General features: G+C 46.6%; 1 protein-coding gene across 1 annotated transcript; it reads right to left on the bottom strand.

The window, feature by feature from the left end:
- Positions 1-595: 595 nt before the first annotated feature.
- LOC135400241 (procathepsin L-like) lies at positions 596-16773 on the bottom strand. The gene is made up of 5 exons (XM_064632016.1): positions 16489-16773; positions 15660-15812; positions 11893-12272; positions 4556-4666; positions 596-1082 (listed from the first exon to the last, which is right to left on the bottom strand). The coding sequence occupies exons 1-5, from the start codon at positions 16735-16737 to the stop codon at positions 965-967; spliced, it is 1011 nt and encodes a 336-aa protein (XP_064488086.1). The 5' UTR covers positions 16738-16773; the 3' UTR covers positions 596-964.
- Positions 16774-18458: the final 1685 nt, after the last annotated feature.

Raw genomic sequence — 18458 nt, forward strand, 5'->3', positions numbered from 1 at the left:
TGTCTAAATCACGGCTAGGTACATAGACATCGGATGTCTAGGGCTAGATGGCTAGGTGGCGTAACGTTAGACGTGTTATTTGACGTCTAGTGGAGGGATACTAGACATTTGGTCTAATTGCATAGACATTCTATAGACATTCCTTATCTCTTTTTTTAGACGTCATTTAGACGTTTACTAGCCCACCATGTGCTCCCTGGGAAGGAATGTCGTTCCCGATATGCTATTGACTGTGTCAGTGACATTTTTAATCGCGAAAGGGATGTTGACTTCTGTTAAAGCGGCCTCCCACCTACCCTCCAACTTCTGTGGATGGGCTAGCTTTTCTCGGAACTTGCTCATTGTGTTGTCGGGAAACACATCCAAAGACGCATTTGAGAGCAGGTTCACATAGAACTGGTCAACCATGTTTTTTTTTTTCTTTTTCTGATGAAATTTCTACGTGTACACTTAATTTCTATCACCAGAAAATGCGTTGACGTTGTCACAGCGAAACTAGTGTTGCTGTGGTTTGAAACCGAAATTACAGACGGTCAAAAGCTTGAAACCAGAGGGCGTCTGGCAACGCCTAGGAATTCAAAACTGAAACCAGAACTACACGTGGAGCAACCAAGCTTGGCGTCCAAGCATTTATTTAAAACCGAAACCGAAACTACAGACGGCGTCATCGGATGTTATTGCATGTTATTACATGTCATTTGCATCTTATTACATGTCAGTGCGTGTTATTATATGTCATTGCGTGTTATTAATTGTCATTAAATGTGCATCCAGGTGCCTATCAAACACTATCGACACGTGAGTTCCAATTGTTTACCTGAGTTAACCCTTACCTTATCTGGCGGCGCATGTTATTGAAACCTGTGAACCCATTGTTCACACTATTGATACGTGATTTCCATTGTTTTCTGAGATATCTTATCGTGCGTGTGTGTGTCGCATGTAACCTGAGCGGCCCATTGTTTCAGGTCCTATGTATACTAAATCCTACGGGGAAAGATGCTTCGGATGCGATGCCGCATTGGTTGTTCTTGTTTCTGCTCATGCGGATGTAGCCGTTCTCTCCCCAGCCTATTCCATAGCTGAAAAAAAAAAGTCAAGTACATTAGCATTCACTCCTGTTAAATGTCACGTCACGTGTTTCAACTATGTGACGCAACGATATTATAACTCATAGTAGGAGGGAGTTGTAGGAGATTGGAATGACACTCTACGAAATTGATAGGCCCATGTCAGCGATCAGTAACGTTTTGTCAGTCACTTTAAAAAAATAGGGCGAATAACTTATCTTTTATAACTTAATTTATATATCGGCGGGGGGGGGGTCGAAATAGCTTGTCGTTGTTCGCCACACTCAAGAGAGATGACAATTTCAAAGTAAGGCATAGGCAGGATGACCGGTACTGATGGGACGGAGGCGCACTGTAGATGAGAGGTGCACTAGAGTGGTCGTTCCGCGAGGCCCGTTTCTTGAACAGAACGCACGAGGTTGCGAGTTTTTGTATGTCATTGTGCGTAAGAACCTTCGGGGAAGGGGACGTCCGTCAGTTTGCCTGGCATGGGGAAGGTGAGTTTCCCGCATAGTGTGGTTTGCGCGTCATTCTCTCAGGATGTGTTCGATAGTCTCCGGACGATTACAGTGACCGCAACGAGAATCCTCCCTGGAGACAATCTTGAACGGTTGCGAGTTCGTGAACGCAGATGCCGCGCGCAGCTGATGGAGCATTGTCTGCATTACACGGGGAAGACCTTTCGTGGGAAGAGAGAGTCGGTGATTTTGCACGACTTCCTGTACGCCAGGATGACGCACTTCAACTAGCTGTTTAACGACCGGTTTTTCGGTGTCGGCCGGAACAGTCAGGATCGGCTGCACCTTAGGTGTGCCGAGGATCCGAGCTGGTCCGCTCGTTCGTTTCCTCTGATGCCGGCATGACACGGATCCATTGAAGAGTAAGATCACCCCCGGTTAACTACCGTTATATGGTGACCACCTTCACAATGCAGCAATGGAGAATGAGAGAGCAGATTGTGCCTCATGACTGGCATAGGCCTGGTGTCTAAACTCGTCCAGTTTGTGTCATGATCGGGGTTTGGTTAAAGAGGTTGTGAATTCAATCTCGAATATAACACACTGTCTTGGTTGAAATGTAGATTTATGGGTTCCAAACATCTCCGTTGAAACCCCTTGACGCTGCGCTTCCGCGTCACGGAGTTATGGCACTTGGAATATGAGGAGATCCTTTCCGACTCTCGGCTCGCCTCCTCCTCGTCCGGGCCCGCTTGCACGAAACATTCCTAAGTGCAACACTTGGCAAGTGTTGCACTAACGCGTTAGTGCACTAGGTTTAGGGTTGCAGTGAAGTCGCTTGCACGAACACTTCGACGACCGCCCTAAGTTAAGTGTTCTAAAGTGGATCGTGGCTATCCTGCTATTGGTAGAAAGAGAACTTCCGGAGTTCGTTCCAGGACGTCGTGCGTCACGGCATGTTTGGATTGTGGGGAAGTCGTCTGCTTCTGCCGTTGCACGTAACCAGTTTGTAGAACAAAAATAAGGTATTTTAATATCATTGTAGCTGCAAGAACGCGTTAGGTCACTTGTTGCGTACTTTCGTTAAATAAAATAAAGCCTGTGGCACAAAGTATGTCTCGAATTGCTCGATGATTGGGAAATTATCGCCACCTGCAGTGCAGGTGCATGCCGGTGAGAGGCACCCTGCACTCGAGAGGCACCCTTGGCCAGCGTCCTAAATTGCGCGGAGCGAGCGCCACCACTTTAGTGTTATAAAAGTTTCGTGCAAGCCACTTACGGCTCCGGCACTACACTAAGTGGGTAACTCGTTAAGTATTACACTAAGTTTGTTTCGTGCAAGCGGGCCCAGATCTCGGTAAGACGTAGTGGTAAGCACGACACGGAAGTGCGTAGTTACCCATCTTCATGGCGATGCCTGTAAGCAGGGAAGCGATGAACGCTGTGACGCGGCACCAATGAGCAACCGGTAAATGCGCCACTTCCCGCCTCTCTTCGTGGAGCTTCTCGACATCGCTCAGCACCACAGCCGGGGGGGGGGGGGGGGGGGGGGGTCCCGGATGTGCGATATTTTTACAACACGGTACCATAAAAATAATAGGGTGTGCGAGTGGGGGCTTCGCGTATACGAACTGCATAGTGTGAGGCGGACACACCCTACCTGAGACAAAGTTGTATCCGTGTGGTTTCTCGACCGCTTTAATGGCACGTGAGAAAGCGCTATTATTACTACTACCGCAGCGACCGCACCCTAGCCATACCAACCAGTCCGAAGCAGCGACACTTCTCGCGGTTCCAAGAACAGAGAAAGTGTACAAAAACGACAACAAACACTTTTCAAAAACAGGTTTTGAAGTAAAATCCTATGCATTTTTGCACAGTTTCTGGGAAGGGACACGCAGGCTAATGCTCCGTCGCATATCGCTTAGCTTTGTCCCTGGAGTGATAATAGGATGGTGGTGTACCTGCATTTACCTTGGTACAGCTTGGTACCAGTCATCATCTCGTAATAAAGTTGTTTTGAACCTCTCATATCAAGTTACCTTATTATCTCATGCAGTCAAGTCACCCAATCAGATATTAAAGCGAGGTGGAGGTGTGGTGGAGGTATGGCATTCAATATCCCAGCAGGTCTGAATTACGCGATCGGCTGATTCGGACATCAGCTCATTCACGCGACGTCCCAGGATGAGTTATGCGACGTCTTTTGGTAGATACCGACATGTCTCAAGGACCCCCGCGTTATATGCTGGAACATCCTGTGGAAATCGCATATCTCCCAAACGTACACTGTTAAAACAGAACTTCGCCACATAGCACGCTCCTAACCAGTCATCATTCCTAATTATATCATTCTGTGCATTGATTTGTTGAAAATAGGAGGAGGCGCCTATCCGGGACAGATTATCTTGTCCCAGATAGGCGCCTCCGACCCTGGTTTGAGCAAATCATGACACAGAATGATATCATTCGGTATGATGGTTGGCCAGGAACGTGCTATGTGGTGTAGTTCTGTTTTAACAGTGTATGCTCGCAGGATATTCCTTGAACGTCACCGTGTTGTCCCAGCAGGACTTTGCCGACAGAACAAACGAACCAGAGCGGTAGCGCGTGGTATGAAGCCACACCGTCGCACGCGCCCTGTACATTGCGTGCGTTAGTGTGTACACTACAACGCTCGGCCAGTCAAAGGGACCCAGTACAACATTCAGCACACTCTAAAAACAGAACTTCACCACATAGCACACTGTGCACCAACCACTGCCAAGAATGATAGGGTTATCGATTCCGATTCGAAGAGAGAGGTGGGCGTGCGCGTTTTTGTGGCAATTTGGATATATGATAATTCCAAGTAAAGGCGAACGCCCACCTCTCTCTTCGAACCAGTAGAGATAACTCTATCATTCTTTGCAATGGTTGGCGGACAGCGTGCCATGCGGTGAAGTTCCGTTTTTAGAGTGCACGTGACGTCGCATGCGAATGTCATGTATCAGCTTCCAATAACAGAAAAAAAGTGCTGTCACTAACCTGTTCTTGACTATCCAGTAGTCGCCATCAGCCCCTGTACCGTAGCCAACGACAAGGACCCCATGGTCGAGATTACTAGAGCTGCAGTGAGGTTCGTTGTAAATGCCGCCACTGCAATGAAACATAAAGTGCCGATCTAATGTCAAATCTGCCCATAAATCTGAAATCTCAGGTGGTTGGCTTATGCGGGAGCAGGAGGAGTCATGCTCTAGCGCACCTGGAGGCAGGGCCGGCGAAAAGGGGGCGAGTAAGGCGACCGCCTTAAGTCTCGCGCTTGCATAGGCCCAGTGCACGAAGCCCTCAACCATTGATTTGATTTGATTTTGATTTGATTTGCGATTTTGTGGCCCAAAGATATCTGGGATCATGCTGCGCCGTACAAATTATGTTGGTTTATTGAAGGCTAGCTGGTTTGATTCATTGCCCATAACGTTGTATCACTGGGTGTGCGTTCACCTCACGTAATTATGTAGTGAGCAACGTACGGTCAATTTTCAAGCCATTGTTTGTGGTTATTTTGTCATAGGTAATGATACCACCTTTACTGAGGTGCGGAACTTTGGGTACCTCTAGGCGAGGGAGTCACCAAATATTCCTCTGTTTCACATTGTGAAACTTCAGAGGTACACCAGGCGAGGGGATCACCGGGTCCTCTACCCGAAGGGGGATTCCAGATGCACCCGAGGCGAGGGAGACAACCAGTGATTACTTTTTTTTTTTAAATATCAAGTATGCACTTAATCGTGCGAAACAGGCCCTGCACACCCCTATCGCCGGCCCTGCCTGGAGGTGACCAACGTTCGAATCCGGGCGCTGGCTCTGTTGTCTGAGCGGATTCCGTAGACGCCTCGAGACCAATGTCGGCACGCTTCCTTGTGAGGCCAGCCCAGCACGCACGATCCCCCGCTGAAGTAGTCGTGGCGTTGCCCGAGACCGAGCGTGGCGGACTACGGCGAGCGGTTCCATCACCATACATCATACCATCACCATATCATCGCCACCACCACCATACAATACCACCGCCATCATACCGTCACCACCACGGCTGTAGTGCGCCCGTAAACTTGGAACATCTTCTTGGACACTGATACACCTTTCGGTTTCAGACCCTTTGTACGGTTGTACGATCGTGAAGTAAACCGCCCTTGAAACACAGTTTCCCTCTATATCTATCGAAGTACCTGCCTTTCGTCTGACCACGTAGACCTAAACTTTAGTAGAATCTCAGCGCGATTGCCATCGCCGTCACTTCTTGATCGGTTTCCGGGAGACGAGTGCAGGCAGTGCTGTTCGTGGTAAAGGCAAAAACACAGCAAAGGCCGACTGCGGCAGTAGGTCTTTGCTGTGTTTTTGCCTTGGATGTCGTCGGGCATGTCAATGTGTACACGAAAGCAGTATCTACAGTGTTTTCTCAAGCAGCATCCCACATCATCATCATCATCCATTCATCTAGCGGTGCCTTTTCTTATTCAACTCTGGCAACTCCCAGGTACTCTCAGCCGGCGAAAAATAGCCAGAGTAACGGAAATGACGTCATAACCCCGCTGCGAAAATTAGCCAGGGAGTGACAACTCTACTTTACTCTGCTCTGAAGAAAGGTAGCCGTCGTTCTGACGTCACACACAAGCTAGCAGACGACTGTGCGTCGTCTGCTACCTACCGTCTTGTTGACAGACAATAAGGGTGGTGTTCATTTTCGAAATGTAGGACTGGTTAACAACTGTCGAGCATTTTCAAAATCTGCCGGACTGCACGCATCTGCGTTATAAGTTGTTAAACAGGGTGTCTGCCAGCACTTCTACATCGTCTCGCCCGTCAGGCCAGTCCGCCATTTTGAGCGCAGAGTAACTCTAGCCGTTCGAAAATTACGGTTGAAGTTGGCTACTCTGGAGTCACGTGATGATAAAGGTTCTGACGTCGTTACCCAACTCCTGGCTACTCGGGTCCAATAAGAAAACGCACCCTATGTTGTTGTTGTTGTTCAAGCAGCATCATGCGGTCTGCACGTGCGTGGATACCACATCCGAACCGGATCTCACTTCCGACGGCGCAAAGCGGTACGCGTGTGGCTAACACGACTGCAGTTTTCCGTGAAATGGCAAAAAATGGCACAAGATCGCATGACAAGAGCGCTGAAACGGGTTCCCTTTCACTGTTGACGGCAGGGACGATAGCCAGGTACATCTGTACCCGATCGTTGTGACGTATTGTGCCTGGCTGTCCACGCTGTTGCATTTTGATGGGTTACAGATAGCTACGCGGAACGGTTGTCATTGGCATCCAAGCACTGCGAACCGCAAGAGTAGCTCAGCCGAACTCCATGCGGACTGGGTTACCTTCGTCTATGCAGCTCACCGATGAGCAGAGGCGCACCGCACAAGCTCTTTATTACTCTGTTGTCGTAGTTCATTTTCCAACATGGCTGCCTCCGTGGAAAGTACGTTGGCGAAACAAGAAGCTCTAATTGCTCCGTGTGCCGCATGATACGCTTCAATACAATTTATAGTTTCGCCTACCACATCACTGTTGTCCGTTTGCGGTTGTCTGAATGCACGCGTGGAAGTGGAGTCGTGTTTCGTCAAACACCACCTTTGCCACCTCCTCATGTGAATGTCGTGTAATGTAAGTTTAATTTTGTAAATTTTTGCGAGCTTAAGTCGGAAATTTGCCTAGTAAAGGTCACTTTTTTACCCCACCAATGTGAAGAGCGTGTCTAATTTAGTCAGATTAATAATAATTGACGGGGATATTCAGGAGCTATCCCATCGGAAAAAATAGCCGAACATCATGCTCTACGGAGGTCGCACAGAATAGCGCACAATGAATTTTTCAACGCAATCTTTGTCAGTCCGACGAAAGGAGGTTGGAAATCCAGCCCTCCCCGACATCTCAGAAAGAGATAAAACAGGCACGGCTTATCACGTTCGACTTTCGCTGGGATAATGCTTTCCCTCTCCCAATTTTAGGAACTGTTACTTTTTCTACTACCACTCTGTGGGCTGGCTTCGGAACCTTCTTTCGTCGCACTGAGAGCGATTGCGCTCAAAAAGTCATCGCGCGCTATGGTCCAGTGCCCCGAAAAGCATGATATTCGGCTATTTTTTCCGATGGAACAGCTCGTGAATATCACTGTGAATTATCATGAATTTGAGTGAATTCGGCACGCTCTTCACATTGGTGGGGAAAAAAGTGACCTTTACTTGGCAAATTTCTGAGTTCAGTTCGCAAATATTTACATAATTAAACTTGGAGTACATTACATTCACATTAGGAGGTGGCAAAAATCTAGTAAGAACAAATGCTGTTGACCGCATGATTATAGGTGGCGTAGTTTTTTTATTATAATTCAATGACACGTTTTCTGGGACACAGTGTATATCTGAACAGTGTGTCGTACGACAACTGCCTCCGCACCGGATCCGTACCGCAACGGAGAGGTCGCAGTGTGAACCGGGCATGATGTCGAGGATACGGGCGTGGTTTGGGGTCAACTGGATTGTTTAAGCCCACTGGCCGCATTGCCGAGGTGACAGTTTTTTAAACGTCTGACTACACAGGTAGCTTAACTCCCATAGGCACCTTCGGCTTCAGAATGCCATGATAGAGCTGGACAAAAAGGTACAGAAACTCCGACTTAACCTAACAAAACAACAAGGTTTACTCAGACGTTTCGTCCGCCATGCGACGGAGATCATCAGTGCCAAACTGAATGAGAGATAACACAACCGGTCGCTATTTAAGGAGATGGGAATATTGTTAGGGAAGGGGGCCACGGTTTATGTTATAAACAGGGTGTCGGAGCGAACCGGAACCGAAAACCGAAAAAAAAAAACGCTATTTTGGTGCGAACCGGAACGGAATCGAAACCCTATACGTTTTTTTCGCTCAGGAGGGAAACCGAAAAATATATTTAACGGTTTTCGGCCCAAGAAAAAACTTCGCCGGTTTGGACTCCGGATCGGCGAATGAAACAGACGTCGTGTGCTCTGAAGTCATGTCATTGATACTATACGAGGGTTACGGTTACGGTAGAATGTATGTCGGTATGACCCTTAGGCTCCCTTTGTAATGGTTTATCGTTCGCGCACGCACACAGACTGCGAGGTACATGTGACTCTCTAGCAATGTGCCGTAGTGTTCGTTTTAATTTGATCCACGCAAACTCTCCTCAACTAAACAGCGACCAAAGGGGGCTGCATAACGGCTTCTTTATCGGTAATGTCGCGCAACGCGTCCCTTGTGTGGGAGCAGCTAAGTTGAATACATTTACGTATACGCGAGGGCCAGCCCGTGCGAAGTGGCAACTCTTTTGTGGACAGGACACGGAGAAAATGAAACGGAGCCGCCGAGCGCGTTTGTGAGTGAAGGTGTTCCTCGATTTGCGTCGTACTCGTGCGGTGGTGCTTGCTGGCTAGACAGTAGCAACAGACATTCGGATGGGACGCGATCGCTCCAACCCAGCAAGAAAGTACTTTATGTATGACATCACGACAAACAAGTCCGTTTGTAGCATGCACTTCAAGAAAGGAGAAAGCCCATTTGAACAGAGACTAACCTACAGGAACTAGGAACTACCAATTTCACATCTGTCTATTAATATTAAATACCATGTATGCGGAATAAACGGGTTTACATTTTGTAACATTGATTTTTTTTTGTGTGGGGATGAATTTTCCTAGCAGAAGCGGAACCGGTTCAAAAACCGGTATGAACCATTATTTTTTTTGCTCCGGAGCAGAACCGGTACCGGATCGTTTATGATGTAATCGGAACGAAAACCGGAACGAAAAACGTTTCGGTTCGACACCCTGGTTATAAACCCAGGGATCACCACGTATGTGCAAAGACTCTAGAAGCTTTCTGGGTCCCCAACTTTGTTCTCGTGCCAAGGTAACCGCGTTGTTCAAGTCAAAACAGTGCCCTGTGTCCCAACAATGCTCTGTAAGCTCCATCGTAAACCGTGTGGCGTGCGTCGCGCTGTTTATATCCCGCTTATGTTCTTTGAGACGAGTGTTCCGTTTCCTGACTGTCTCGCCAATGTATCACGTGTCACAGTCTTGGCATTGTACTTTGTAGACTACTCCAGACTGGTCTTCCGGGGGGACGGGGTCCTTCGGTTTCGATATGACACTTCGAAGTTTAGCATGCGGTTCGAACGTAGCCCTGATATCCAACGGAAGCAAAGCCCCGCGGATAGATTCAGAAACGCCTTTGACATAGGGGATGACAACGCGTGTCTGGCGGGTGCGGTTCCCGTCTTGCGGTCCAGATGCTAGCATGCGCTTGCGAGTGTCCGCGGTACACCTGCGTGGGGAGCCACGTTTGTCCAGGTAATCGGCGATCGTCGCGTCCTCAGAAGCCCGTAACCCGGTGCAGGATGATAACGGTTCAGATCGGTGAAATAACGTTCGTACCACACTCCGTTTGTGCTCCTTGGAGTGGTGTGAGTCAAAACCAAGGAAACTGCCGCTATCACAAGGCTTTATATAGACACATGTTTGATTGCCTCCCGAGCTACATCGACGCGCGCACACAGCATATTACGTCAGCAGTACGAATAATATACAGTGCATAATTAGTCACGGCGCGTTTACATTCGGACGCACTTCGTTTGCGCTGTAGCTGCATCAGACACTCCGAAGTCGATGGCTCATCGGACTAACCAAACTTTGCTGTTTACCAAACTTTCACTTTTCCAGACCGAACGATACCAATCACCCATGGCAACAATACCAGACGAGGACAGAGAAAAATAAATCATGTCAAGTTTCATTACACATAACGATTCGAAATGCATACAGCTCTCAGCGGTGTTGAGAACTCCAAACAGGAGAGTATCGTGATGACCACACGGAAATTCTGAAGGCTCGATTCACCATTTCTCACCTATAGAGCTAAGCGTACACTGAGCGATTACTCGTTTGCATTTCTTCTGTAACTGGCTATAATGGGTCCGTTGCAAAACATCGTTGGCGCACAGCTGATTCCTGCTGGCGCTCACGCCGACATCTTGGCCAGTCTCGCCATGACGAAAGCTTTTTTTCGCGGGGCCAGCAACAGGGGATGCATTACATTCATCTGTTCACGCGTGTTAATCTTGGTCTACAGCTCCGAGATGTAAACTGCACATTCTGTTTAACCTAAAAAGCGCGCTAACTCGTATTCCGATGCACGAACACACGGCACGGATACAGGGGTGCAAGGAATAACAAGCCTACTCTGACGATCGTACCTCTACTACCAACACCCACTATATCGCTCGCGCTTCATGATGATAGCCGCGCCCATAAGCCTCATTTCGTATTCCGACTAGCTTTCGCTACCAGTTTCCATTTGCCTTTGTTTTAGTACATTGGAAGGTGTTCACGATAACAGTTCCGAAAACACGATGAACCAATCGCTCTATTTCGATGGAGCAAGTAACATCACGTGCTAGGCGTACAGTTGATGACTTCTTTTATGTTGTCATTTTGTTGTTGTTGTTTCTCATATAGGCTGACGCAACTTATATGTAAATCTACACCCAATTATCCTTATCGTATCGTTCTCGTGAAATTCTTCCGATGCACTAAAACTAAGTAATACTTGGTATTCTACCCATACCGTCTGCAGTTTTTTACGTCTGCTGTAGGATATACAGATGGCGCATCCAGAAATGGCAAGTCCGCCTCGGCATTCGTTATAGCATCCGAAGGCGTAGCGCAAGGACGAGGGCTTTCGCGTCAAACCTCATCAACAGCTGCGAAACTCTATGCCATACTTTTCTTTCTGCAGCACATCGTTGATTGGCTCCGCGGGAATGGGCTGTGTTCACTGACTCAAAATCTGCACTGCAAGCTATTGAGCATCTGGCATGCGGGGCTTATCCGCACACCTAGTGGTGCATGTGTTAATGGCTTACCACCTTGTCTACGAAGCAGGGCACAGGTTGGTTCCCTAGTGGGTTCCTGCCCATTGTGGTGTCGTGGGGAGTGAATATGCCGCGACAGCGCCACAGAAGCAGATCTGTCGTCTCGGAGACTGACGTGTACTGCGCTCCTGAGAGGTGGCCGTCGTCCCATACATGGACGCCTCGTGCCTCCCCTGGCACGAGTCCTGGCCAATTGACTATTCTGACATTCTCCCCCATCTATGCCGAGAAGAGTTGTTCCAACAATCGCTTTCAGCATGCCACGAAGGAGTTTTTGAACAATTTTAAGTGAAGAACAATTTTGAGCGACTCACTGCTCACAAGTGGGAAAATTTGGCAGCAGGTAGATAATGCCACGCCACATCTTTAGCCCAGCCACGTCTCTTGGAGGAAGACCACTTCAAATATTGAACAATGAGCAACTTACCTGTAGAATCGGAAGGACTGATGAGAGGCATCGATAGCTGCAGAAATGGGTCCAGATGTGGCCACGGCACTCTGTAGAGCGTCTTCGGTGCGCGGTTTGACGTCAAGAAGTCCTAGGTCAGTATCTCCTACATTGCTTTTACTGAACTTGCAACTTCCTTTACGAGCCGTGTACGGATATGACAGGTCCGTGTCGATACCACCATTGTAAAACACGTATTTAAAAGCGCTGTCCATGTTTCCTCCTTCGCAGCCTGATGACCCATTATCACAATCCACCAGGTTCTGCGCACTGAGGGGGACTAGATTTCCCGTGTCCCCGAAATGCTGCGCTTCCAGAGCTCCAGCCGCTGAGAATGCCCAACCGGAAGCACACTTACCCTGCATAACACGTCGACAAGTACACTTTATTTCTGTGGACGAGAAGTTTCATGGCTTCAGGCACTACAACCAACTGTTGATGTTATTTTGGTTAAAAAAAAAAGTACTGTTTGGAACACGGTTGTCTATAATCTATATAACCTATAAAGCCTTAAGGCTTTAATTAACACAAGTAAGCGTCAGTTCTTCACGGACATGAAAGAGAAACTAGAGAGTAATACGAAAATTCTGTGAAGATATATTAAGTCTATCAACAAAACTCCCGTAGGGATCCCGACTCTTCTTTCATTTAATGGTGACACAATTTCGGACGATACCGCAAAGGCTCTTAATGACTACTTCCAAAGTGTGTTTCACCACGATTTGGCACTACCACTGCCCAGTCACGAACATAATATTCAAACTCCTATGCCCGAACTGTGTATAACCAAGGAAGGAATTTCGAAGCTACTTAGCTCTTTGAATATCCATAAGAGCCATGGGCCGGATGGCATCCCACCTGCTGTGTTAAAAATGTGCAGCACAATCATGACAGAGTATTTATTCGTTATATTGAGGCGATCTTTGGAGCTGCGACTGGTACCGACTGAATGGAAATTTAGCAACGTGGTCCCTATCTTTAAGTCGGGTGATAGATCACTGGTCCATATTTATAGACCTATATCCTTGTTGTCTGTTTCTTCAAAAATCATGGAACACATTATATACTCGTCGATAGTGCAGCACCTAACCGTAAATAACTTTATCTCTGATTATCAACACGGCTTTCGATCAGGATACTCGTGCACCACACAATTGATCACATTCTACCACGACATCGTATCTTGCTTTGACAAGGGAGTACGAGTGGACACTGTTTTCCTAGATTTTAGGAAAGCGTTCGATACCGTACCCCATTCACTATTAATTCTCAAATTGTCTACTCTTCAGTTGGATCGCCCTGTTTATAATTGGCTAATGGACTACCTCTCTTCAAGAGAGCAAGCTGTTGTATACAAGGGAAAAGTGTCTCGACGCATAAGCGTAACATCTGGTGTGCCCCAGGGCTCTGTCCTATAGGGCCACTATTATTTCTTGTTTTTATCAACGACATAGGTCAACAAGTATCGTCTGAAATAAGATTATTTGCTGACGACTGCGTACTATATCGAACGATCAAATCTGACGAAGACATAACAAGCTTGCAGATAGATCTAGATAAGATATGTCTATGGTGCGAGAAGTGGGGCATGTCCTTAAATGTCGACAAATGCAAGGTGCTACATTTCCAGTGCAAACGAGAACCGCACGCATACACATTAAATAACATCACCTTGCAAGCTGTTGAAGAGTTCAGATACTTAGGAGTTTTATTCTCTGCCGACCTGAAATGGTCTAGTCACGTAAATAACGTATTTAACAAAGCCAACAAAGCTTTAAATTTTTATCGTAGGAATCTCAAGGGTACTCCAAGAGAAATTAAAGAGTGCGTATACAAAACATGCGTACGCCCAATCTTAGAGTACGCGTCACCTGTTTGGGATTCCCCGTCTTCTTCATTACGCGAAAAACTAGAAAAAATTCAAAAGAGAGCAGCAAGGTTCGTTCTTAATGAATATTCCCCGTTCATCCGTTCAAGCATATTGGTATCGGAACTAGGGTGGCCTTCTTTGGAAATGCGAAGAAGACAAGCTCGATTGAAATTACTTTGGGATATCTATAATAACAAAAATGGTGTACCTCGTGACAAAAACCACATTATACTTCCCACAGACATGATCATTTATATAAGATAAGGCCTTACGACACCAAAACAACAGTTTTCCAAAAATCATTCTTTCCCCGAACGATTGAGGAATGGAACAAGCTTCCCACTCACGCATTTTCTACTCCGGACCCGGAACATTCTGCGAATGGCCCGAACTTTACCCTCACTGGATAACCGTATGAAAAAAAAAAAGAATCATTGCAAGACTTACTCGGAGGTTGCTTTTCTTTTGTGTTTTGGCTGTTATACATTTTGAATATTTTTGTACTTGAAGTTTATCAGTTATGAGGAATATTATTGCATTTGTATTATTGTTGCATTTGGTGTTTATTATTGTTATTCATTTTCCTGATACATAGTTTGTAACATTTTTCTGTGCCTACACACCCCTACACTAATGCTCCGGCGCTGTAGGGTACTTATGTAAACAAATAAATAAATAAATAATCTCCATCCCGCGGCCGACAGTCCCCTATCGGCGATGTCGGATACGAAGGAACTATACCAATACGATCTCCGAGGTAAGGCCACGCAACGGCACCTGTCGTGAGAGAGTCCCATCGCGTACTCAGCGTCGTCTGCTAGGGAAAGCAGTCGAGCGCGGCCTGCCTTCGTGGAGGATATCGGTATAGTTCGTTCTTGCGCGACATCGCCGATAGCGGATCGCCCCAACACTGGCTGGAGATTTTAGACAACCGTGTCCCATACAGTACAATGATGAACACGGCTAGTAATTGCGATAATGAAGGGTATACTGTATCAGGCACAAAAATCAAGGCTATTTTACATGCGTCGCGCTATTTCAAACAAACAACTGTCCAAATAACGAATAAAAACCGTCGGTGCAAGGGAACAAAGAAGATCAAGGACGAAACGACACGAACAGTGCAGGTTCCGTTCTTCGTCTTATTTGTTCCCTTGTACTGAAGGTTTTTGTTCGTTTTAATCATGAACTAACCTGGCCAATTTTTACCCATCTTCACATTATTGTCTAAATAAATTTGTGATACGATGCTTTCTGAGTGCTTACCCGGTGATAAAATGTTACGAAACTTGGGTAACTGTATGCAAAACGTAAGCAACGCCGAGGTGAAGATGAGTGTGGCGTGCGAAGTAACAAGGGCCAGTGCTAAAGACATAAACGGCATTAAAAGCTGTCATTGCAGAACACCGAAATCAGCGCACAAATTTGTCTGCTTTGTAAGTGCACTGAACATAATAATGAACTTCTTTCATAATGACGTTTGCACCTGTTTCTTATTCTGTACAAAGTTTAAATATCTATAACGGTATTATGTGAGATAAATTAGACGAACTATACACGTTTTGGACCACATTATATGAATGCACTCTTCTGCTCCAGCGTTTCTCGCGAGTACACCTTTGGGATCAGACGTGCAGGACTCGATGTCGTTACGCCATAGCCAGAGATGGTGATGCCTCGTCTTCGCGTCGCTTTGCAGCTCTCGCTGTAAACCTCGCTGCTTTGGGAACGTCGTATTGTTGTGCCTTAGTGCAGTTCAGTGCACATCGGTGATGAGAATTTTATTTTCCTTTTCGCGTTTTGTGGGCGCTCCAGTAAATTACTTTGAAGAGAAAGAGACGAAGAAAGAACAGCAGAACCCTTGAAAATGACGTACCTGATCTTTCACCCGAGTTACATAGTGATAATCACGCCAGTCGATCTCGTCCGGAATATCGTGCAATGAAGCTTCGTTGTGTACACCCAGTGCAGTCTTGTTTCTCTGGTTCGGACGGTAGCCGAGGTAAAGCTGGCGGTACTCCTCCGATGTCTGCAACAAATAAGAATCATGAAGGACGCGTTACTTTAACTGTCACGTTTATTAGTTTGCTCAACAGAGTTACATGTACCGCCTCTTCTGACGTACGTAGTTGGTATTAATAGCTCCTGAAAGTTCAATAAAAATGGCGCTCCCGTGTATCGGCCGCTTCTCCGTCTTGTTGATCTTGTGCCGCGGCCTAAAAAATCCCCCCTCCATACCACCACCACTACTACCGTCACCACCACTACGTACATGCCAATTACATCGGAGGCAGCTATTTCAGTCCGCAAGCTAGAAGCTTCGTATTGTGTGCCATTGTGCTGCTTCACTTGTCGACACACGAGGCAAAACGCGTACCATGAGAGAAATATTTTGGCGAGTATTAAACAGACCCTAAAGAAATCGTCAGAGATTCTTCCAATACCGCATCGTGGGTCAATATGTCAAAGCAACTGAATACATGGAGGGATTGCTTGAGGGTTCGCTTAGACGAGCGATAACATATATATTAGATTTTAGCTTCTTATTTATCACGTTACGCAAGGGTGGTCCTTATATGGTTGCCTCTGAACCACTTACATGCAACTGGTTACGTCTTCAATAATCCCAATTCCATCAACAGCTTTCGTAACAGCATTTCACGCCCCGTTGCAACGTTTCTATCGAAAGCCAAACGAATCCTCACCAAATCAGCAAAACTGTTGACTGCCACCGTGTGCGTCCGAAGCCCCAGGTCATACTCTAGGTTGTGCCTCTGGATGAAGTCCAAGTTGTCTTCCCAGATGAGTCTTCGCTCGTGTTCTTCTTCTGGTACATATTTCTTGTTGTGGATGTCCTTGTAGATTTCCCAGTGTTCGTCTAACTGCGGCCTGGGCACTGTCCGTGCCAGGACACAGCAAAGAACCGCAGAGAGTGCAAGAACCCGAAAAGACATTGCCTCGATTACCAGGATGCAGAACACGAATGCGGGATGCGACATTTATATCGCCTGCAAAGTGCGCGAGATAGTCTTATCTCGTTCATTCAGTGGGCTAAATGGTCAGTGATATCGACTGTTCTGTGGTTGGTCGAGTACGAAGCCCTGCAGGACTTGAATGGACCCTTCCGATAACAATTCAAATGATACGAACCTTTGTTTCCAGCCTGACTGTGTGTGAGAAAAAAATGTGCGTCATGCGTACTTTCAGCGCTGTGGAAATGCGAAATCAGTTGCGCGAGCGTCACCAAATTTGGCCTCCGGGCCCTTCCTGCGAGCAGACTTGTGCCTGTTACTAAAACAAAAGTAATTCATTACCGTTACAGTTACTTCTACTTATACGGAAAAAGTAATTGACTACCATTACCAATTACTCGAATCCAGATTTAACTGAGTATCGAGCAGAAAAATAAAGTGTTACTCCGGTCGTTACTCTGCATTCGCGCAAATTATAGCAGTCGTTGTGTGCCTCAAAGAAAAAGTGAAAAAATAAATAAATAAACGTTAACAGCTGAACAGCTGGAACAACACGGAGAATAAACACGCGTAGGACAAGTTGATCTGTACGTCTACTGTATTTCTCGTCGGGAAACACGTTGTCCCGATTGTGGAAGAACATTGCTTGGAACTTCCCCATGACTCACTAAACCTCAAAATCTACATTTACTAGCACACTGGTGTTAAGAATGAGGTTAGAGGGAGAGACCCTGAAATTCCATAGCGTTATTACAATGACCTCCGCTTGCTATGGGCTGCGATATTGACCTATTGGGGGCGACACTGTCATCAATCTAGTGTGGACAACACGTGGATCGATGTTCGGATTTCATGGTTCTTTTCCGTAATGCTAGTGTATATTCACCAGAAGATCACTTGTGCCGCCATGGTACGATACTATTCGGTTCCCCCTACGGCACTGAACGCTGAATAAACGTGTAAAGGCAGACGACGTGTCCACACTGCGATAGTTCTCCGTCCTCCGCAGCGCGCCGTTCGAGCTCGGAGCGAATAGTAGAACAGTCCGAAAAAAGGCTAACCGCACGAGCGTCTTGACTTGGGGCAGGACATCTGATAGATAAGTTAGTCTCTGCCGGAAAAGTAATCGATTACTCAGAAAAGTTATTGATTACCCCAAAAATTACTTTCATGTTAAATTTATTGATTACATGTAACGCAATTACTAGTAACGCGTTACGCACAAGTGTGTCTGTTGGTTATGGAGTGGAGCTTTCTGTCGTTCTGTCATCGTTACAGTTGTTCATTTTTTAATTATGTTTGAAGTAAGTCGTCCTCCTGTTATCCATGAAGTGTGGATGCTGAGGGTGCATGTGTCTGGAGACCGATGGGAGAGTAACGCGATCGGCTGGGGACCGCAAAGAGACATTGTGCCTTGCACGAAACTCCCGGAGCAGAGGGAGCATCGGAAGGATCACCTTGCGTTTTTCGGCTGTGAATTTTCCCCTGTTATGTGCCTGTGACACATGGCCCTGTGTTGTAGTTGCTGGTCTTGTCCTGTCTCCTTGGCGTTTTACTTATTGTTGTTTCAGCTATCTCGGCTAGAGGAGTGTCTTCGATACGTATTTTGCGTTATTATCTTTCTTCGATATTACCCTCCTTTCCTCCCTTTCTGCTGGTATGTATACGCCCAGCACTATGGCTACTCTTTAACCCGGCTTTGC

The sequence above is a fragment of the Ornithodoros turicata genome, chromosome 7, assembly GCF_037126465.1.
Source record: "Ornithodoros turicata isolate Travis chromosome 7, ASM3712646v1, whole genome shotgun sequence".
In the NCBI taxonomy this organism is placed as follows: domain Eukaryota; kingdom Metazoa; phylum Arthropoda; class Arachnida; order Ixodida; family Argasidae; genus Ornithodoros; species Ornithodoros turicata.